This window comes from Xiphophorus hellerii, chromosome 13 (assembly GCF_003331165.1).
Source record: "Xiphophorus hellerii strain 12219 chromosome 13, Xiphophorus_hellerii-4.1, whole genome shotgun sequence".
Taxonomy (NCBI): domain Eukaryota; kingdom Metazoa; phylum Chordata; class Actinopteri; order Cyprinodontiformes; family Poeciliidae; genus Xiphophorus; species Xiphophorus hellerii.
In genome coordinates, this window is record NC_045684.1 from 24,246,569 (window position 1) to 24,270,115 (window position 23,547).

The 23,547-nt window shown below is 39.8% G+C and overlaps 1 protein-coding gene across 2 annotated transcripts; it reads left to right on the forward strand.

The window, feature by feature from the left end:
- The first annotated feature begins 435 nt into the window (after positions 1 to 435).
- ldlrap1a (low density lipoprotein receptor adaptor protein 1a) lies at positions 436 to 15,364 on the forward strand. Of its 2 annotated transcripts, XM_032581808.1 has the most exons (10): positions 436 to 618; positions 6,713 to 6,855; positions 7,757 to 7,869; positions 7,949 to 8,063; positions 9,716 to 9,788; positions 9,890 to 9,985; positions 10,762 to 10,889; positions 11,082 to 11,116; positions 11,342 to 11,373; positions 14,364 to 15,364. In XM_032581808.1, the coding sequence occupies exons 1-10, from the start codon at positions 534 to 536 to the stop codon at positions 14,408 to 14,410; spliced, it is 867 nt and encodes a 288-aa protein (XP_032437699.1). In that variant the 5' UTR covers positions 436 to 533; the 3' UTR covers positions 14,411 to 15,364. The 2 variants fall into 2 exon arrangements, with proteins under 2 accessions (XP_032437699.1, XP_032437696.1); XM_032581805.1 differs by lacking the exon at positions 11,342 to 11,373.
- The last annotated feature ends 8,183 nt before the right edge of the window (positions 15,365 to 23,547 follow it).

The following is a 23,547-nucleotide window of genomic DNA, read 5'->3' on the forward strand; positions in this document are numbered from 1 at the left end:
GTTTCTTAGTAACTAAGCTTTAATTATTTTTTCATTTATTATTCTTAAATGTCGCCCCCCCCAAAACCACATTCCTAGCTTACGCGTATGTTTGGAAAAAAGAAAAAAAAATCGGAAAAACTTCCGTTATCAAACTTCAACGCAGCCTTCAGGTGTTGTTCGGAAATATCTATTTCTCTGCCTGTAGTTGGGATATCGTTTTAACCTGAGCGTCAGCGTGTTCTACTGAACCATCTTTTGAGTTTTAAAATACTATTAATATGCTATTTTACGCTTCTCTGCAGCTCTACTCGGACCATGAAATATGAAAAACGTCGACAGTTATTTGAAACTATATCATTTTAATTCAGAATTTTACATTTTTAGAACTGTCCCGAGAGCAAGATAAGCGTTGTCTCCGATTGCATTCGAAAGCACCACCAGTCCATCTCTCCCTCTCCCCCCGCCCCTCATCTCCAGTCAGGGCAACAACGTTTCCCCTGGAATCCTCGCGGCAAAAACTTCACCGACTCTCTGCACTTCAGAGCACCGACATGGATGCGCTCAGGTCGGCTGGGAGAGCCATTATCCGGAGCCCGAGCAAGGCGAAGCAGTCGTGGACCTCCGGCAGACACAGAAGTAAGACAGACTGCCGTAAAAGTAGTAGAAACGGAGACGGAATGCTAAAATAGTTCAGTATTTACCATGGCAACTTCAACGTTTACTTACTGGCGCACTTTATTTACTCTCTGAGGTCAAAAACAGTCAGTTTAGTATTTATACCGTTCTTGTAACTTAACGTCTGTCAATGACAAAGTAATACGTTTTTGTTTTTTTTTAAAGTTACGTCATTTAAGTAGACTATTGTGAGGTTCAAGATAAATATGGCATTTCTATTTTTAAGCAATTTCGCTGCGAAAGTATTTTTGTTGTTTTTTTTGTTTTTTGATAAACCAATCGGAAGTGGAAGGGAAAGGATACACGGTTTGAATCAAATAATCGAATAAATCTCCCTTTTTTCTGTGGTAGCCATAAATTGCATGACTAGCTAATAGAGTCCACCTGTGTGTGATTTTAATCCCAGTATAAACCAGCTGTTCTGCTGTTTTATAAAGTCTCCATGAGGAACCCACCAAAGACGTTTCGCCTCGTTTTAAGAGCAAAATAGACCTTCTTCCCCCCAACATGCAAAATAACATTTCACATCACCATGGCGATAAATGGCAGTGACTGCATCGTGTTTTGGGAATACTTTTGTTCAGCACAGACAGAGAAACCTTCCATCACTTTCCCTTCATTTCGCAGTTTTGTGTTCACCTGTCATATAAAATGGCAATTAGAAAAACTTTTAGTTCGTATTTGGCATGCAAAACAAATTAGTTTAGAATCGTTTTGGGTTTTTTTCCAGTGATGGGATTTTAGGATTTTCACACCAAAGGTTTCTCAAGGCTTTTGTGATGTGGCCAGGATACAATGACTCTTTATTGCCTTGTTGATTTCCTCACAGCTGTGGCATTTGGGGAATTGTTGATATTCTCATTCCTTAGAACGACCTTATTCTTTCCACCTCAGTACCAGCAGGAGGTCAGAGGTCAGGGTCGTAGCTCCATTTACAGTGCCTATAGACAGTATTCATCAGCCCCCTGGGATGTTTTATTCTTTTTATTCCAAATCAATTGTGACAAACAAAATGTGGCTTTTTTGACAAAAACAACAAATGTTAAAGTGAAAACAGATTTCTACAAAATAATGGCAAGTATATATTGTCATTATTAGTTTGCAACCTATCCACAAAGGTGCATCTACTAATGCTAATAGACTAAACCTGACTTAAAAGGGGTGAATATTTATGTAATCACTTATTTTATGTTTTATTTTGATTTAATTCTCATGACAGTTTGAAATTAAAAGTCTTTTTTTTTTTTTTTTTGTCAAAGTCAAATTTTGTTGCTCTTGATGGCTTTGTAAAAACAATGGCTCAATTTCAGGCTGAGCTGGTTTAAAAACCAGGAAAGCAAATTTCTACAAACGATAATAATTAGAGCAGATGATGTAACTATGTAGTATTAGGTCAAGTGACAGTGTCTTAAATGTCTATTTTTTTTGTTCAAAGTAAACACAAATATGTTCTTCAGCCTTGCCCAGCAGCACATCAGCTGTTAAATGGAGCACTCCATTGGGTTATAATTTAACTCTGACCATTTGAAAAGGAGTCAGGTTTCTCTGAATGAGCTCGTTTGTTTGCCTTTTTAGCTGTAAATGAACTTCTTACCCCATCAGGCACTGATTACCCACGGAATTAGCAGGTTCATGGAAATGCAGGCGCTGACCTACTTGTAGGAAAAATGGAGTATTGTAGTGTAGACTAACAGGTGTTCCCCTGACAGCGGGGCAGGCATTCCTCGCCGGCGCTGATCCATATCATCCAGCCAAACTTCCAGGTCTTACTGTGACTTGTCTGGATCGGCCTTCCAGTTTTCCAGAGAAAGGTTTCAGCGGCAGCTTGTCCTGCACCTTCTGCTTTGTGGAGACACCTGCCAAACTGAACAAGTTATCCCGACTCTCTCAGTCACAGTTGGCTGTGGTCCTCACTCCATTCAGGAAGGATCTGGAATGTTGACTTGAATATTTATAGAAAGCAGACAGAATGCAAAGTCACACATGCCACATAGGTTGTAGAGGATGGTAGATAAGTTCTCCAAATAACTTGGAGGCTTTCTTCCAGTAATCGGATTCACAAACGTCAAAGCTGGCTTTCTGCGCTCTGAGTGCAACAGAGACCTGGTAGCCTTGTCGTTTTTGATGCATATGTCAGATCTTTCCAAAGTCTCTTTCAGATCATCTGTTTACATGATCTACATGGGTCATTACATTCAACGAATAATATCTCTCTGATCCACCTAGCTCGTAACCATTACGAACTGTAAAGGGTTAAAATGTTAATGTGAAATGAGTGTGAAGTAGTGATATAAATCAAATATTTGATTTGATTTACTTTGTCAAAAACCAGGGAAGCCAAATTAGAGGCCTCAACAATCGCCTGGATCAATGCTCAGCTGACAAACAGACCACAGTTTGTAAGACTGAAGAACTGTGTGTCTAACCAGGTGGTGGGCAGCACAGGAGCACAGAGACCATTACTTTGCACTCTGAACACTTCAGACTTCCGACTTCTGTCATCTGTAGAAATTCTCAAATGACTTTGCAGTTGGGTGTTTCTAAGATGGTTAAGAAACTGAGTACAGAGAGCTGGTGGACCACTTTGTGGCATGGTGTGGAAACTATCATCTTGAATTTGCACAAAATAAAGGAGATGATTGCAGATTTCAGGAGAAACGGGGTTAGCTCAAACCTTATTTCCAGAAGAAGTGAGTGTGGTTGAGGAATATAAATACCGTGGCGTTCATCTGGACAACAGACTGGACAATAGATGCAACAGTGAAGACATCTACAACAAAGGACAGGTCATGCTGGTACTTCTTTGAGTCAAGGCACCTAAAAAGGCTCAACAACCTGACAAAGACGGTTGGTTCTGCTCTGAGGATGACTGTGGAACTTTTGGAGATGATGGTGTAAATACAGGGACTTCATAAAAACCTTGGTGAAAACTCAAAGAACTAACACTATGTGCCACCACAAACAATAAGCACTGGAACCCTTTGGTTTTAAAGGGCTGGAACACAAGCTAAACCTTTATGAAGATAACCAGTATGATTAGTAACAAATGTGATCACCCTGAGATGCAAGAGGGCTGGGTTACATTCAACCGCTCTTGCTCTTGCCAACTCGTTTAGGTTTTTGTCAGAAATCACACATAGTTGTCCACAAGATGTCAAATATCAGATTTAAAGTGTTTTGTGAAAGTGGCTACAGTTAAGAGAGAAGTGAGATGGCAGCAGGCGACTGGCTTTCCACCAAACCCCTTCAATGCCTTCCCAAAAACAAAGACCAGGAGAGGTCCGAAGTTGTAGGACCCCCATTGGTGGTCTCCTTGGTGATGCAGTGTTTAGCGTAGACACACACAGGAGCCGGAAAGAGTGTGCCCCGTCGATCGGAACTTATTGGATCAGCAACATTGTTGTCATAGTGTTGAACAGAGACCTTCCATCCAGCTGAACACTGGATGTTGTTCTGAATACCTTTCTGTTCACTCCAGATTCCACTTGTTAACATCTGATCAAAGCGTTGGACGCAAACAGCTTGGATTGAACTCCTCTTACATTTAGATGTAAAGTGATAACTTTGTGAGAAAATTAAATAAGAGACTTTTGTCTCAGCAATAAGGCAGGGTTCTAATGTTGGAGGCAGAAAGGTTTCTGTTGGTGTCCCTCATCTGCCATTGGCCTAATATTGGAGTGTTTCCTCATGGGGGGAAAATATGATCAACTCTTCTTGTTTCAGACGTTCACCTTTTATTATCAAGGATACACACTGTAGAAAAGTTTGAAACCACTTCTAAGTATTTTTTTACTCTGGAGTACCTGGAGCGTACTCCAGGTATTCTTCATCTGTCCTCTACACTTTCTGGAGGTCTTTTAGTGTTATTCCGTGGACCTTTGCCTGCTTTTCTAACATTTTCTGTACTCAATCATGGCCGCATTTGTCACGCTAAAGAAGGTGGAGAACTATAAAAAGAAAAGTGTCTGTCCTGAAAAGATAGGTGAACCATCTATGACATTCATGTCTTAAAGGAACAGACAAAATCAGCAGAAACCTAACAAGATTACTCATCCATTAACTAATTTGGAAATAGCTTGTTGGTGTTTTAAAATATTTTTTTCATTGGTCAAACTTTGTTAAACTTGTATGAAGACACAACACTGATTTGACCCTTGAGTTTTGAAGCCTCTTCATGCCTGAATGATTCAAACAATAGGGCAAAGAGGCAAATAAAAAAAAAACATTTCTAAAAATGGTGAAGTACCAAACAGAACGTAAACAGGAAAGTATCTAGACTTAAAGAAAGTTTGAAAGACTTCAGAGATACTGAGAAACTTGATCAAGAGCCGTTTGAAAGGTTACAGTAAGATGTTTTAAGAGAGTTGATCATTTACCTGGTATCCCAAAAAGTAATCTTATCATTCAGATGCCCTTCGACCAATCAAACTAAAGAAGAAGTTTGTCTTTAAACTAGTCCATCTAAAATTGTTCATACATGTTTAAGGTTCTAGTATCAAATCTTTAGGTTCCTTCCCTAAAAAATATAACAATTACAATTTAACACACTATCTTCTTCCACGAGGTAGCAGAGCCAATCAGAAAGTTCTCTTTGGTTCTCATATTAAATAAAAATAATAATAATAAAAAAAGAGTTCAGGTTGTGGAAACTTGATGTAACAGATTCTCTGAAATGTTACAAGACACACTGGAAGGTGAAACATTAAGAAAGACTAAATTTGAGATCAGAAAAGCTGTTGAATCTAGTGGAGTTATCATCATGGATTTGGCTTGAACAACATATTTCAAAAGAATAAACATTACTATTTCAACACAGTAGATGAGGCGATATTGAAGTTTCATACAGTGGGGATTACTTGTCTTTTATTAACGGTAAGCTTTTCAGCACGTGAACACAGCTGTCTTCCCTCACGTGTGGTTTTCGCAGCTGACCTTTGAACCCAGAGTCGTCCACATTCTCAGGCTGAGCGGTGCCTGGTACCTACTCTGTTGGTGTGCTGTAGAGGTTTCCCGAAAAACTGTAAAACTGGTTCTTGGAAACCGAACAGTGGCTCCTGTGAGGGAGGGAAAATAACATCTGTAATTACTAGCAAGGTATTACTTCTCCCTTGGAAAACAGAAAAATGAGAGATAAGGTTAAAAAAATGTATTAAGCGCCGTCTGAAAGCATGTTGACGCTGTGACTCGGGGCATTGATCAGTCGGCTTGTCACTTTAAGCCGGGGTTTAGTGGAACATATCTGGTTGCTGACTCTTGCTATAAATCTTGAGTTAAAACATGTGACTTGCACGAATGTGTGGTATTCCCTGCGTCCCGCAGGAGATAAAAAAAAAAAAAAACCTCTGGGAGGATGAATTTTGAGGTAAGGATCTCATCTTCACTAACACCTCCCACCCTTTCCCCCACTTCGCCGACCGCGAGGAAATCTCTGTAAACAGACACACGGGGTCAGGGGCGCCAGGCACCGCGCACAACCTGATAAGAAACCACATGAAGGCACACGCTGTCCTTTCAGCTCATCCAGTTTTAATTTCATAACTACCAAACACACCATCTTTTTATTTTTTATTTTTTTACCCCCACTGGTCATGTTGGGGCGTTGCGTGCCTCAGTGGTTAGAGCAGATGTACCGAGTTCAACTCCTGTCCTCGGTTACTTTGCCCCATTTGTGTCGTATTGCTGTCAAATAAAGGCCAATAATGCCAGAAAAATTGGAAACGTCATGCTCTCAGAAAAAAAAAAAAAGACAATTTCCTCTTATCGCAGCATGTCAAAGTCCAGGTTACCTCTGTAAATGTAAGTTGTCAGGGGGGGGGGGGTGTTGTTTTTCTTTTGGAGATGAAATATTTACTTTGCATCCACAGAACCTTTGACCCAGACACTCTGTTTTCGACTTGATGTTTACATTTCCTCCAACATGCAGCTCCTTAAAGAAAAACTGTATTTTCATACAGTAACATAAAATGAGATCATTCTAAAAACTGCACTTCGGTTCGACAATTTAAGATAAAAAAAAATAATAATAATTCAACACAGCAACCCTTTTTCGTTGTAGAGCTGCCAGAGAACTGGACAGACACCCGGGAGACCATTTTAGAGGGGATGACCTTTAACCTCTGCCACCTAGGCATGACACTTGTGGATCAACCCAAGGGAGAGGAACTGTCGGCGGCTGCTGTGAAGAGGATCGTTGCTACGGTCGGTGTAAAAGAGCTCCAGCTTTTCTTTTTAGGGGATTTAAAATGTCTTCTTACTCATCATTGCTTATGTGTTTGTCTCAAAGAAATTGTTGGTGTTATAATATTCATACTCTGCAACATGATATCTATGACTGATAATGTACTTTATTGAACTGTTATGCTAGAAGTCCAAAGTAGTGGGTAATTGTGAAGTCAAAGGAAAATAATTTTCAATTTTCTTCTTGCATCTCAAAGTCTGGAAAATGCAGTGTGCATTCGCATTTCACATCCCTTTATCTAATCAACAGGTTTCTGGCCCTGTCATAAAATACAACGCATACACACAGTCAGGCCTAAGGGCAGTTTAGTGAGTCCAGTTAACCCGATATTAGATTAAAATATATATTTTCTTAAAAAAAACAATTTGGAACAATAAATTCCTTAAAGTCATTGCGGATATATAGATGAGAGTAAGTCCAGCATGTATCAGTGAATCGGTTGGCCTCAGCTGGATAGATGCTTAATGTTTGTTTCCAAAATACTGAAGATGGCTAAGCTTTTCTTATCTTCATTTTCCTCTGGACAATGAAAGTTGACTACAAATAGATGCAAGATGGTCGTGCGATGTTGTAGAAACACCATTTGCTTGTTGATTTTCAGCAGAATTAAGATTTCAGTGTGTCAACGGTTCTACAGTTCTGCTATTAGTGCAAGTAACTGCATTTGCAGTACTAATAATAACCCCTTTATTGAGACTTTATGTGACAGAGGAAATGAGTCTCAATTAAATACATTGAAGTGTGATAAAGTCAATTAATCCCTAAATAAAACCCAGTTTGCCCAGTGAAGATTGGATCCCACTACTGTACATGCAATTCTAAATGCTATTAAAATCTAAAATTTATGTTTGTGCTGCACAGGCAAAAGCCAGTGGGAAGAAGCCCCAGAAGGTTGGCCTGAAGGTTTCCCCTCAAGGCATCGTGGTGCTGGACAGGTCTACCAATAAACTCCTGGAAAGCGTCTCTATATACAGGTGTAATAACGAAGCAGCGATGGAGCGCAGGTTCAGAAAGTCTATTAGACCTAAACCATCCATTCCTCTCGGCCTGCAGGATATCCTACTGTACGGTGGACAAGCTGCATGACAAAGTGTTCGCTTACATCGCTCAGAACACCCTCAATGGGACGCTGGAGTGTCACGCTTACCTCTGCTCCAAAAGAAAAGTGGTAGGTTCTGTGTTTCTGTTTTCATTTTACTTTCTTAAGATTCCTGTAATAAATTCTAAAGTGAATTTTGCAACAAAAAAAAACAAAACAACAACAGCAAAACAAACAAAAAAATGCCACTTCTTCTTTGCCAAAAGATATTTTAGGCAAAGAAACAAAACAAAGAAAAACAAAATCACTTTTAGCAAAAATAACTTAGGCCATCATTTTAGGAAGGTGACAATATTCTAATTAAAAACAAAAAGGTTTTGTAAAGAAGTTAAGTCTCGCTTCATTGGTCTTTATTTATTGACATATTTTTTTCTTTAGTGTTTTTTTTAATTATTGTAGTCAGCTGGATTTTCAAATCTCTTAGCTTTTTTAAAGATTTGATTAAAGTGCATAAAAAGAAAAAAGGGGTACCAAATATACACTCTGAGGAGAACCTAAACACCAAAGCTCATGGGTGCCGTTACCTAGGTAACCCAATTTTTATTAATCTGTATACTATAGCGAATGAAAACATCTGACATCCTCCAAACAACAATCAATTTCACATTTACCACAAACCACCTAACAAGTTCATGTGAACTCCGTGAAGATGACGGTACCAACCAGTCACAACATATTTACAAAGCAGAAGATGAGAACTGAATTCCAGGAAATGACTTCATCACTGCTTTTTTATGTTAATGTTTGTCCCTTGGATCACATGATGGATCATTTGCAGCTTCTCCTTCTGTCCAAACAGCAAGGCTGCTGCACCCATCAGCTAGTGCAACAGTGAGTTACAATGGAAACTGAATGCAGACCAGTGGACAGACATTGCTGACCGCAGAGTTACTAATTTCTCAGGAAAACCTCCCTTCTGCTATACATGAGTAGTTCTACTGCCCTCCCAAGTGCTGATTAAACTTGTGATTAAAGCAACTGTTTGATTGTATATATTAAATGAATACAAGTTACTTGATACTTAATTATAAACCTAGCAGATTTAAGAATAAAGTAATCTTTTAATTTTACAAGCACGTTTTTTTTTATGTAAGGATTTGGCCGTGGCCCTGGTGGAGTTCTGAGTTGAATCTGTGGAGGGAACTAAAGATTAGGGTAATGGCAAAGAGACCTTCCAATATCACACACCTGGAGCTCATTAATAATTGTCAAAATGCCAGTGGAAACAAGCATTCTGGACTTAGCTATGACTCTGTTCTCAGATTAAACTTTTCCTTTGACTTCTTATATGGAAGGAAAACTGACTATGTATCAGATGCAGTGTCTGGAAAGCATTGGCACCACTTCACTTTTTCCACATTTTGTTATGTCACAGCCTTATTCCAAATTTATTGATTTTTTTTCATTGAGTGTTCTGTAAATTTCTTGAAAATATAAAACTAAGAAATCATAATTGTATAGATGAACTTTAATGTTGATCAATATACACCATGAGCTTTGGTGTTGATACACAAACTTCAGCATGAATTCAAGCTAACACTTTTTTTCCCCTTATATTTGATTCAATTTGTACTTCTGGTTCTTTCCCCCTCTTCAGTTAAGTAAATCAAGGTTCTCCAATCTGTTGATGTCACTGAATAGAATATGTGCTGTCATATTCTGTTAGTATTTCCTGTCACAGGGCGTCATTAGCTGTGCTCCTCTCTTGTGTTTTTTTCCAGGCACAGGCAGTAGCCCTGACAGTCGCCCAGGCCTTCACAGTAGCCTTTGAGCTCTGGCAGGTGGCGAAGGAAGGTGGGGCCAACTTTCTTCTCTCTTTTCCCCTAAATGCACCTTGAGGTTGATGACGACTGTAGGTCTGGAGGTTTTTATGTGAGGCGTTTTGTTTTTTGTAGAGAAAGGTACGAGAGTTAAGTCTGGTTCTGCGGGAGAGGGCAGCAGCAGTTCCCACTCAGAAAGGTCCAACAGTCTGGGGAGTCTGAAAGGAACAGGTGAGAAAAGAGTACTGGGACATATTCTCAGTGAAGTCAAATCTTCTGTCACTCTCTTATTTTAAATGTTAGAGCATCTGGAAATAAATTTTACACTATACACAGTATAGGCACAGTGTTGCACATTGATTAAGGTACAAAACCAAGTAGCTTAATTTTTTTTCCTGGTGACGTAGAAGAATCCATTGATGCCAATGTTACGGTTTTTATGCAAACAAATACTTGTTTTGTTATTTTGTTCTAATAATAGCATTTCTTAATCAAGTGCTACGGTATGCATGAGCTCTGTCTGCAGTGATGAAGATTCTTTCAAATCAACATGTATGGAGTGGATTTATTTTCTAAATAATTCAGCTACAAATTATTTGACCACGTGGGGGCACTCTTAGGCGACTTTCACGCAACAGGCAACTGCAACCCAAATCCGTTTTTTCTTTTTTTTGGTTGCCCAAATTCGATCCGACTTTTTCATGGCAGTCTAAACAGCCCTATTCAATCAGTTACTATGTAATTACATAGTTTTCAAATGATCTGCAGTCTGAACAGTCATGTCGAATTGAGCATCAACACCTGCTGAGTTAGCGTAGTCTAAGGCTGCACAAACAAAACAGCTACTCCAGCCGTTGGGTATTAAAAAAGTATCCTACTGTCCTGATAATTAGCTGTAAATTTTACACCAAACAGACAAAATACAAAACAGTAGTGAGGCATATTAAACAGCAGATGTTAAAACATTTGAATACATGACAACAGTCTCTTATTTTTCCTTCATTCAGATGCAGCCACAGAAATCCTTTTGGACTTGGAGGACGGTGTGAAGGTGTTGGTGGAGAGTAGTGGGAATACAGGCGGCGATCAGCTGGATAAACACAGGCCCTCGGAGACCAACAACAGTCCTGCCTCGGTACGATCTTCTCTGACTTGTTTCTGTTTCACAGACTGAACAAGTTATCAAATATTTGCTATTTTTAAGCTTAAGAAAATGTGAGATTTCTCAGGGAAGTTGCTGCTCATAATCCTGTGATAGAAACTATAACAAACTGGACGGAATCTTTCGTGGCCGATCATTGATATCCTTTTTTTTTCTTTCTTCCAGGAAATGGAAGACAGTTTGGATGAAGCCTTTTCCAGGTGGGATATGAGCTATGAGCATTTTTATTCATCCATAATTAAACCGTGTTGATTCCTGTTGCAAATTCAGCCTGTCAAATCAGGGTTTTTGTTCATCCTTCTTGGCATCACGGTGCCACCCACTGGTGATTTGTATGTGCTGCAGCTTCTAAATCTATGATTTCTCTACAAATTGGGAACAAAACTGGTAATTTTGCTCAATCTGCTGTGTGTTTGTGTCTCCAGCTGTGCTCTGGATAGCTATGGTTCATTTCCAGGTAAAGTTAAGCATCGCAGTAAACCATGACTAGTCTTAATCACTAACCTAACCGGAATCTGTTTCATTTAATCACTACCAAAGCCAATAAAACTGTTTATAGGTCAGTAATGTGTATCAGTAGTTTGAAGTAGCTTCTCTAATCTTTTATTGCCTCTCTGATGGGTAAATAGTCCACATACTTCAAACAAGACAGATGATTTTATGTCTTTATCACGTTGTCACATTACGTCCAAAATATTTGACGTAATTTATGAGGATTTTGTTTTATATATCAACACAAATGATCCCATAAATGTGGAATGAAAAAAATTATTCATTTTTCAAATAAAAATCTTACAAGTGTGGTGTGCTTTCACTATGATACGCCTAAATAACATCCAGTTCTGCCGTCAGAACTCACCTAGTAATATCTCACAAAATCCCGCTGCAGTTTGTGGTTTTAACATGTAACTGCATATCGTACGGTCATTGTGTGAACCGACTCGAGAAGCAGGAACTTTATTGTTAAGCACTTCCTCTCTCTGAGTGGCTGTTCTAAAAGCGGAGCAGTGAGAAAAAATTTTATACCAGAAATAATTTTATACCTGAATGTCTCTTATATAATCTTTTGTGACATTATTATTCTATACAGTAAATGGATGTCTGCAGCCAATCCAGGTCTCCCAAATCTGAACAAATAAAGTGGAAGCTCAAAGGAGGCCTCATGTTCTCATCAATTTGAGCGTTTCCACCTCCCATTCATGACAAATCACGAAATGTTCCTGAAAAAATATGACTCACCTCCCCGGCCTATTCATCAAATGGCCTCATGAAGCAGAAATAACCAATTTACATCATTTTAACCAATTTTGTCTTTGAAAGTTTTAGACCTTGTCTTGGAAATAGCTGTTACTCATTATTTGAGATAACTTCATGGAAAACCAGATTAAACCAGGAATAAATCCAGGTTAAGGTAAATCAGGTTATCTTAACCAGATTTATTTCAAGTCCAGTTACTGAATGTCTAACAAGCATCAAAGTCATGATTGGGGCTGTGACGGCGCAGGGGCAAAGCACGACCTACGTATTGAGGCCTTAGTCCTCGTGGCGGTGGTCGCAGGTTCGATTCCTGGCCTGGAGACATTTGCCGCATGTCTTCCCCCACTCTCATTACCCGGTTTCCTGTTGAACTACTTTCAAATAAAGGCCACTAGAGCCAACAAAACCTTTAAAAAAAAAAGCATCAAAGTCATACAGGCAAAATCTCCACATCCTTTGGTAACAAGTCGTTTCTCTTGTATCCCATAGCTACTTTTCAGCTTATATAAATACTTACACTAATCAATGAATGTTCCCATAATGTGGTCAGCCAGAGTTCCAATAATTTTGGGGACTCTGGAAAAGTACAATGTTTGATTTTAGAATTCTTCAGGACTGTATTCATCTGGAAAAAAGAAGGATGTAGAAAACAGGTTGGATTTCTATAGATCATTTGTTTCAAAATATAAAACGTGTTCATTTTTAAATAGAAGTTGTTGTTTTTTTTAAGCTAATCTGGATATCCAGACATTATCTTCACTATAAAGTATGGCTTGTGGTGGTAGAGTGTGTGCAGTTAGTATCTAACTTGTAGATAACAGTCTTAGCATCTTCTTGTTTTTCCTAGTTGTTTTCCATCAGCTGAATGTTTGTTTGTGAGTGACCTCTAGTGGCGAATAACTGACATGGATTCATAGAAAAACAAGTAAGGCAAACTGTAACTGACAACAATCATTACTGCTAGTGGTGGGCAGTAATAACTAAAAAGTTAGTTGTCCTGACCCTAAAGTGCTAATCATAAGCTAACAATAAAGCGCTACATCAGAATAGTAATTTGTAGAAGCTAATGCTAAAGCGCTAATTTTAACCTTGTTGAAACCCACCATGTGTCAGTGATATGTCTCATATTTCCCTCTATACCGACAAATTATATAAAAATGTATTCAACTGAAAGTTTGCAAAATAGTAAAGTGTATTAGCACTTTATAATTTATAGGGAAAAATATATTTAGGCAAAGCTAGGTGTTCAAAGTTGGCAATAATGGAAAAGCACTAAACAAAAAGTTAGTGCCGCTATTAGCACATTAGCAGCCCACTGAAAGTGTGCTCACTACTGATTATTGCTAACGACTGTAATAAAAAAAACATTAGACATAAATGTGACATCAGTTTGACTTTTGTCGTGACTCTACTCAGACTTTCCCTTAACTTCTAGTTCCACTTTGCTAATTCAAAGTGACGATGCTAAGAGAGTTTTCTATTAGTTGCTCATAACTTCTCCATAGAAACCCATTCAAGAGCTCTGAACTTGCACTTCAACAAATAGAAAATGCAGCAAAAGACTCTTGAACAAGTTTCACATGTTTCACATGTTTCACATGTCCATTTCTTGATGTAATGTCCATTACTTGATGTAGTTACTTGATTCAATCAAGTAATGGGACACCTTATGACAAGAATGGACCCAGTGACTTTTAAACCATAAACCCTTTAGAGTTTATGGCTTATAAAGTATGGGAGGGTGTTACTTTTTAAAAAAATAATTTTATTTTGGAACCTTTGATTAGGTTTACTCATCTAAATGAAATATGATTTCAGAAAGACACTTTTTCTGGCATCTTTATGTGACAGAGTGATAACACTTCAGTCCTAGTGATGCACCAGTGGAACCAGCTGGCTTCAATAAAAAAAATTTTCCCCCTCAAAACTAAAACACAAAACATAAAAATATGCTGCATGTTCTTTGATATTGATAGCAGTTTTGAATAAAACAGAAAATACTTCTCCAGCACTTATCTATATTTTACATGCTGTTGATTGAATCTACGGACATTTGTCCAACTCTAAAATCTGGCCGATTGACTGGTGTAGCTCTATGTAGTATTTTAGCCCAACTTTAGACACTTATCAGGTTTAAAGACGTTTTCACTCATTTTCGTATCTCTTTTGTTTCTCCCTACATTGACTCAGACTGGCAGCATCGCGTACTAACCCCCAGGTCTTGGACATTGGGGTGATGCCCCAAGACTGGCTCACCAAACCTGACTGGGACAGCACTGACAGAAACACTCACCACTGTTTCAGCGCACACAAGGACGATCCCTTTGGTTTCTGATATCTCAGCACAGCAGCGAAGGAGGGGCAGAAACTTTCCTTACTTTATCGTAATGCAAGATTTACCAAGAGGCGACAGTGAGAGCACAAGGGAACAAGCATGATCCTCGCTTATGCACTTTTCCCATGCGCGGTTCTTCCTTCGTCGTGCTCAGTCTGCTGCATCTGTGCACCAAAGCGATATTAACACTACGTCTTTGTGCATAATCGTTATATGACGCAGCATTTGTTCACCTAATCAGTATTCCCGGCCGCAGAAGTAATTTGTATGTGCTTTGGTTACATTGTGTAGTTACGGAGTTTTTGTTAAATGCATAAAGTAGGAAAGTTTAACCTGAAAATCACACGACAAACCTTAATGCCAGCAAGGTAATTACTGTTTTCAGTTGTTATTCACTTCCTTCATGGATTTATTGTGTAGTTTTGGCCTTCCTTTGCCAACATATATTCTTCTGTGTATAATCTGAAATTTTATTCTATTTATTTATGTACTTTGCATATTGTAGTATGCCTATATTTCTCACTGATGCAATGAAAATTCATGTTGAATGACCGTCTTAATGACATTTTTTTTAATCAACCAGCTTTGTACAGGAATAAAATGTATTAATTAAACGCACAAGGCCTTTTCACATTCTTTGACTGTTAACATAAATTTTAAAGTTATTTGTATTTACCCAAGAAACTTGTTTCTAATTGGAAAGATGAGAATGAACTGAGGGGGAGTGTTCTTAGAAGAAGAAAAACATTTTGTTTTACTTACATTTTAAGAAACAATTCCAAGTTGAAAATCCTTCATGCTTTTCTCAATAGTCACCTGGCGGTCTTTAACGGCATTAAGGTAATCAAATGTAAATGATATCAGCTGAACTCTTTCACAGCTGCACTGCCCTTTTATGATGATAATGACAACATATTGTATCAGCGCGGTGTCAAGAAAATCCGAGCTCATCCCACTTCCCCATGCTGGAGATTTTAGTTTAACAGTAATAATAAATAAAGTTATCTTTAAAATGAATCACTCAAGTGACATCAAGGCCCAACAGTAGACTTAGGTGTCAATAAAGTTAGTTTAACAGTAATAATAAATAAAGTTATCTTTAAAATGAATCACTCAAGTGACATCTAGGCCCAACAGTAGACTTAAGTGTCAATAAAATAAATCTGGTTGTGTGTGTTGTTTTTGTCTAAAGCAAACTTTGCTTTAATTCTACTTTTTTCTATCTAATCATAAGAAATCATAGTCAGTCAGAAAGAGTCATTAAACAGGAAAAGCAGGTTTCCTGGAAAAAGAGGAAGTTTCCAGCCTGCAGATTTATAAAAATAGCTGAGACTATTCCTTAGTTTAAAGCATGAATGTTAAAGAAGAAAATCTAAACATTTTGAGTAATTTGATAAGATTCAAAGTAAAATATTTATATTAATATTGGTTTACTTATAATAATATTTACAGTTACATTTGTGGGAACACTTACAAGAAAAACAAGTAACTGTAACTTTGGCATCAAATAATTAGAATCATGTATTATTCTTGGTTTCTTTTCAGAAAAACATCTGTAATAACTCACATTAAGATCATAATAAGAGTAACTAATAAGTTATGGTTATAAAATCATAAATGAATGCTAGATCAGAGAAGCTAAAGAAAATAAATGTGATATAAATGTGATTTTTACATTGAACTTGAAATGGTGTAAAAAGGTGTAACTGCAATTAAACATCACTGATATGTTGGAGGTAGAGAGTAGGTGAAAGGTGAAAGGCAAGGAACTAACAGGAGAGCAGAGATGATCACCGCCTTATTTAGGTAAAAGGTTGTGCAGGCAATGGACATAGGAGGTTGAGCAACTCTGAGACATTAGCACAGACTTCAGGACATAATGTCTGAAGGACAGTGATGGATGTGAGGTCATCTGTCTAAGCAGACAGCCAATGAAAACGCACCAAAAGGGTGGATAAACCCTATATAAGGTGGGTGCAAAAGAGGAACCTTTTGTTGGATCCTCCGGGCAGCTTCGAGCCAAGAGATGGACAAAGAACTCTGCAGCTGAAGAAGAGCCGGGGCCACGGAGCCGAAGACTGTCCCGCTCATGGAGACCAACCGGTCAGGCCCACAACCTGTGGCTTCACATCGCACTTCTCTCATCAGCTGGGTTCAGACCCCAAAGACAAAGATGAAGATAAAGACAAAGGCAAAGACAAAGAAGAAGAACTGGTGCCTTTTTTCCTGCCAGCACCAAGTCCTGTGTGACCTCACCATCCATGCGGAGAAGAAGCTCATCAGACCTACAGAGATCCCTGCCTTCGCTGATCAACTTCCTCCTCCTGCTGCAGCACCTTCTTCATCATCAGACCTACAGAGATCCCTGCCTTCATCGATCGGCGTCTTCCTCCTGCTGCAGCACCTTCTTCGTCGTCGTGCCAGGTCTGGGGTTCGAAACGTCAAACTCCGTCCGTCTCTCTCAAAGGTTCCCTTTTTTTAGTTTTCAGTGTCAGCAGTAGGGAAAGACAGACTAGATGATTGATTTTACTTATTTGATTATTTCTGCTACTGAATTAAGCTGTACTGACCCTTGCAAAACTGCCTTACTAATAAAATATTTAGCATAAAGAAAATCTAAAAGATGTTGTGGACATTCAGTTAATGAGTCACCTTAAGGTTCTTTGATGGTTGTAAAATAGCTGTGATGTTTGATTCTGGAGAGGAAAAAGTTTAAAATGTTTTTAGGTTGCTGGTAGCCCAAATTTAAAACGTCATCCTTGGGACTCACCCGAGTCACTAAAACCTACCTGGTTCAATAAGAAATGCAAGTTGTAAAATAGAGAACGAGCGACCGTTAACAGGTGTGCTCTGTGAAACTAGTTGGCTGTAGGCTGCTCAGTCTGGCTAATTCACAGGGGGAAGAAGGGTGGGACACCTGGATGTAGGCCGTCAGAAAACCAGGCGAATCGTTTCTCGAAACCAGCTTAAACAGAGTTTACTTCAGTTCTGGGCAGGGTAAATCCCGGCAGATTTAGGAAACTCAATTAACCCGTTAGAAGGAGAGCTGGTAGCACATCTCCCCTCTCAGAAGAGGAAGTAGAGAGTGAGACAGTAGAGACAGAAAGGAGGGGGGGGGTGTTGCGCAACAACAAGTGGCGCCCGAACAGGGACTCGACTAACGGAGTAGGAGGGCCCTGCCAAGTCAGTAAAAACAGATGTGAGGATCTGAATAGCTCACTTGGTTTGTTAACTCTTAGGGAATAGAGTTAATGGTGACTGATATGGCCGTCAGTCACAACCCTTGCAGTAACTGTATGGCATACAGGTGAGGGAAAGCTTCTACTGAGGATAAATGACCGGATCCAGACAGTGAAGCTAGTAGCCAACATAGTCTAGACCCATCCCTGCTCGAGAGCGCAAAGAGAGGCTTTGGGGGATAGACAACTCGAACCGACAGAGAGACGGAGTGATGGATGATCACTTCGAGGAGGAAAATCTGGGGAAGAAACCGGAGGAAGCCGGCCGCCCAGATCGTTTGGAGAAAGAGGAGACCTCAACAGAACTGCATCAGCTTTCTGCACAGCTACCCAGGGCACCCAGGGGAGTGGATGGAAGGTTTGTTCATCAAGAACACAGTCCCATGGGGTTCAGTCTGCATGGATGTAGCAGAGCCAATGGGGACAACAAGAAAGAGAGGTGAGAAGTACCTCTTGGTGCTGATGGACACAGTGACAACTGCTAGAAGAGCAGGTCTTCCCCTGCAGAGGAACTCCGTTCACGTCACAGAAAGCAGGGAGGCGAAGACACTTCTCCTTTTTGCTCAGAAGGAAAAGGGAAGTTGCAGCTCGAAGTGTCACTGAAAACAGGGCAGAGAGTTTGGATTAAAGCTCAAGATCGGCCTGCAACTACGGTGATCAAGCTGAGATTCAACGCCCGAGATTTTGTAAAGCAAGTACTGAACTTCAACACAGTACTACTGATGAAGAAAGGGGTCCATGAGGAAGCAGTGCTCAAGCCAGTTCTTAGCTACAGCAAACCAGAACATTACGAGAAGATGGCCAGAGAATCAAGCACCATGCCATCCTACAGTAGACTGGCCACTATTACAGGAAGGTTGCCGTTCAAAGAACAACTTCAAGGCTTTGGACTGGGAGGGCCGTGAAGAAATTGGACTATGCTAAAGAAGAACTCCTGTCACAACCTGATGGATTAAAACGGAAAAGGATCATGATTACGTATAAAGCATCACGATGCTTATGCTTTTTGCTTTGCTCTGCTGAACAGCCAGAATTTTTTTTTTTTTGAGGCCTTCTGTCTCAGCCCATCTTCCCTAAAGAACCATCCCACATCCTGAATAACCGACAGTTCATCCAGCGAAAGTTCCTGTAGAAGAATCAGAGCGATCCAAGTTTTCTTCGACATTCATCACCTCATGGGGGAAATCAAAACTCCAAGGAGGGGGTGTCAAGAGAAGTGGAGTTTTGATGACTACACTGAGCCCTCTGTGACAACTGAGGATGAAGAATCTGCATCTTTGCATCTCAGATGAACATCTTCTCTTTCCAGGGGATGAGGACGGCGAACTGCAGGAGGGTGATGGACTCCCAGCATGTGAAAGGTCTGACCTCGTGGAGGGGGTGTCAAGAAAATCCGAGCTCATCCCACTTCCCCATGCTGGAGATTTTAGTTTAACAGTAATAATAAATAAAGTTATCTTTAAAATGAATCACTCAAGTGACATCAAGGCCCAACAGTAGACTTAGGTGTCAATAAAGTTAGTTTAACAGTAATAATAAATAAAGTTATCTTTAAAATGAATCACTCAAGTGACATCTAGGCCCAACAGTAGACTTAAGTGTCAATAAAATAAATCTGGTTGTGTGTGTTGTTTTTGTCTAAAGCAAACTTTGCTTTAATTCTACTTTTTTCTATCTAATCATAAGAAATCATAGTCAGTCAGAAAGAGTCATTAAACAGGAAAAGCAGGTTTCCTGGAAAAAGAGGAAGTTTCCAGCCTGCAGATTTATAAAAATAGCTGAGACTATTCCTTAGTTTAAAGCATGAATGTTAAAGAAGAAAATCTAAACATTTTGAGTAATTTGATAAGATTCAAAGTAAAATATTTATATTAATATTGGTTTACTTATAATAATATTTACAGTTACATTTGTGGGAACACTTACAAGAAAAACAAGTAACTGTAACTTTGGCATCAAATAATTAGAATCATGTATTATTCTTGGTTTCTTTTCAGAAAAACATCTGTAATAACTCACATTAAGATCATAATAAGAGTAACTAATAAGTTATGGTTATAAAATCATAAATGAATGCTAGATCAGAGAAGCTAAAGAAAATAAATGTGATATAAATGTGATTTTTACATTGAACTTGAAATGGTGTAAAAAGGTGTAACTGCAATTAAACATCACTGATATGTTGGAGGTAGAGAGTAGGTGAAAGGTGAAAGGCAAGGAACTAACAGGAGAGCAGAGATGATCACCGCCTTATTTAGGTAAAAGGTTGTGCAGGCAATGGACATAGGAGGTTGAGCAACTCTGAGACATTAGCACAGACTTCAGGACATAATGTCTGAAGGACAGTGATGGATGTGAGGTCATCTGTCTAAGCAGACAGCCAATGAAAACGCACCAAAAGGGTGGATAAACCCTATATAAGGTGGGTGCAAAAGAGGAACCTTTTGTTGGATCCTCCGGGCAGCTTCGAGCCAAGAGATGGACAAAGAACTCTGCAGCTGAAGAAGAGCCGGGGCCACGGAGCCGAAGACTGTCCCGCTCATGGAGACCAACCGGTCAGGCCCACAACCTGTGGCTTCACATCGCACTTCTCTCATCAGCTGGGTTCAGACCCCAAAGACAAAGATGAAGATAAAGACAAAGGCAAAGACAAAGAAGAAGAACTGGTGCCTTTTTTCCTGCCAGCACCAAGTCCTGTGTGACCTCACCATCCATGCGGAGAAGAAGCTCATCAGACCTACAGAGATCCCTGCCTTCGCTGATCAACTTCCTCCTCCTGCTGCAGCACCTTCTTCATCATCAGACCTACAGAGATCCCTGCCTTCATCGATCGGCGTCTTCCTCCTGCTGCAGCACCTTCTTCGTCGTCGTGCCAGGTCTGGGGTTCGAAACGTCAAACTCCGTCCGTCTCTCTCAAAGGTTCCCTTTTTTTAGTTTTCAGTGTCAGCAGTAGGGAAAGACAGACTAGATGATTGATTTTACTTATTTGATTATTTCTGCTACTGAATTAAGCTGTACTGACCCTTGCAAAACTGCCTTACTAATAAAATATTTAGCATAAAGAAAATCTAAAAGATGTTGTGGACATTCAGTTAATGAGTCACCTTAAGGTTCTTTGATGGTTGTAAAATAGCTGTGATGTTTGATTCTGGAGAGGAAAAAGTTTAAAATGTTTTTAGGTTGCTGGTAGCCCAAATTTAAAACGTCATCCTTGGGACTCACCCGAGTCACTAAAACCTACCTGGTTCAATAAGAAATGCAAGTTGTAAAATAGAGAACGAGCGACCGTTAACAGGTGTGCTCTGTGAAACTAGTTGGCTGTAGGCTGCTCAGTCTGGCTAATTCACAGGGGGAAGAAGGGTGGGACACCTGGATGTAGGCCGTCAGAAAACCAGGCGAATCGTTTCTCGAAACCAGCTTAAACAGAGTTTACTTCAGTTCTGGGCAGGGTAAATCCCGGCAGATTTAGGAAACTCAATTAACCCGTTAGAAGGAGAGCTGGTAGCACATCTCCCCTCTCAGAAGAGGAAGTAGAGAGTGAGACAGTAGAGACAGAAGGGGGGGGGGGGGGGGGGGGGGTGTTGCGCAACAACAGCGGGAATGAAACTTAAAACTGCTAACTTAATCAACCAGCTTTGTACAGGAAAACATTTGTAAAATTATCTGCATCTAATCACAATTAAACAAATTGTGAGCACAAAGCAATTAAGTCTCACTTTTTCAATTCACCACATTTTAATCACTGTTAATATTTGGTCATACATCCAACATATAAAGCCACCGAGAAAGCTCAATTAGAAACTTAACATTTACATTTTCAGAAACGATTCACTCTTTAGGAAGCCTTTCAACATGTGACTCCAATGCTAATGTTTTCAGCATTGGCAGTTGGTAATGTGTCTGTCATGAATGTGAAAGAACTGAAGCTGATCGCTTAATAAACCGACTATCCACAGCTGCAGACTGCGTGAATCACCCAACATGCTGAAAGGTAAAGGCGTGTGCACATGATCACTCAGTCCAGATTGATGCAGTAAAACTGTTTTCAGCACTTCTGATTTTAGGAACCTTTTCGCTGACCACTAAATGGCGCAAAGCACTTATAGTCTGGAAGACATTCTGTGTGTATCACTCAGCGTCTGTTGTAAGCATCCACCACCTTGATTTTGAACTGGAACAGTACTGATACTGATTCATGACACAAGATGTCAAAAAAAAGGGTTAAAGGATCAGACAACATCAGTCATTTAAATATTAGGCTCTCACTAAAAAGGTTTAGCTTTGATCTGAATCAACTTGTTGCAGGCGGGCTAAAGCTATTTGGTGTTTACATTGAAATTGTTGGTCAAAACCTCACAGGGGAGTGAGTGGACGTGACTCCTGAAACTTGGAAAAGAGTCAAGACTTTTGACTTGACCTGATGAAATCATTTCCTACTTTAACAGCAATGGCCCCTCAACCCTTTGACTTGAAAACAGGAGAGATAGAGGATGATTGTAACCCTTTGTGCTTCAGCTTATCTAACTCCTTCAGTTTTGGAGATAGATGTTCTCAAACTGTTATACAAAATGGCTGCATGTGTTTACTACGAAGGATATGAAGCCAAAGAGCAGAGATTTGCTTCAAACTATTATCATCAAACCTTGAAATGTCAGAACTCAGTTTATTAATGAATAACCACAACTTACAGAGCATTGGTCTTATTGACTAAAACTACGCAAATCTGGATAAGGATGGTGATGAGGTCGAGGTAGAGACTGAGAATGAGGATGTTGTGGAGGTAAACTTGGAGGATGAGGATTTTGAGGCGGTGGAGTTGGCATATGATCGCTCTCTTGAAGTTTCCAGTGAGGTCTCTGCGTCTGATGCCATTTACTCTGAGGAAGAAGAGGATGATAATAAGGATGGCCTTCCACAACATCTTCGCCTAGTCCAGATCTTTCCAACTTCAGACTCCAATGGAACCACGACCTCCAGGATGAGCTTATGGGCTTCTGAGGATGAAGGAGAGCTCAGTGTTGATGAGGAGTCATCGTCAGAGGAATCAAATGTTTGTTCTCTTTCGTCATCTGGGGATTTTTTAAAGTCATCCAGTGAGGTATCTGGTTTTAATACCACGAGCTATGAGGACAAGGAAGTTGATGAAGATGAGAAGGACCTTCCACCACATCTTCGGTTTGTGCAGACCATTCCTCCCAAACTCAGGAACCATAAAGAGCCTCTAGAAAGTGAAGAAGACCACTCACTTTCTGGGACCTCCTCAGGCCATCGGGTAAGTGTAGAACTGAACCTGGCTCCCTCGACATCTGGCCCTCGCGTCTCCAGAAAGAGGACATCGGAGGTAGGCGCTGAGGAGGAATTCTCTGCCAAGAGAATTTGTCCTTAACAGGGTAGTTCAGGGGGAAAGCCTTTTCCCTCATCCTCTGAAATGAAGAGGCACTGCAGAAGAACGTAAGCCTTCAACTTCTGCCATTGACTCATCTTGGAAGGGAAGTGGAGAGAGCTAAATGTACTTTCATGCTGAAAAGATTAAAATTGGAGATGGCAAGGCTAAGAAACTGATTACCCACATGGACACAGTCACTGCACATTCTGGAGATCATTTCTACTTTATTGATGGGTTTTTTTTAACTTTCAATGCCTCTTGTACAACCAGCAGAGGGCAGTCCTGGGCTACATAATGAGTGGAACTCTGGAGAATAGAAAAGTGTTAATTCAGTTTTTGTCACATCTTCAGTCAATTGCACTTGTCACCTCCAGACTAACTTATGTGTGTTGAGGCCATCATCTTCCTAGTCGG

Coding starts and splice junctions, on each gene's coding strand:
- ldlrap1a (XM_032581805.1), top strand. CDS start 534: ATGGATGCGCTCAGGTCGGCTGGGAGAGCCATTATCCGGAGCCCGAGC. Junction 7,870..7,948: donor GAAAGCGTCTCTATATACAG/GTGTAATAACGA, acceptor CTCGGCCTGCAG/GATATCCTACTGTACGGTGG. Junction 11,117..14,363: donor TTGGATGAAGCCTTTTCCAG/GTGGGATATGAG, acceptor ACATTGACTCAG/ACTGGCAGCATCGCGTACTA.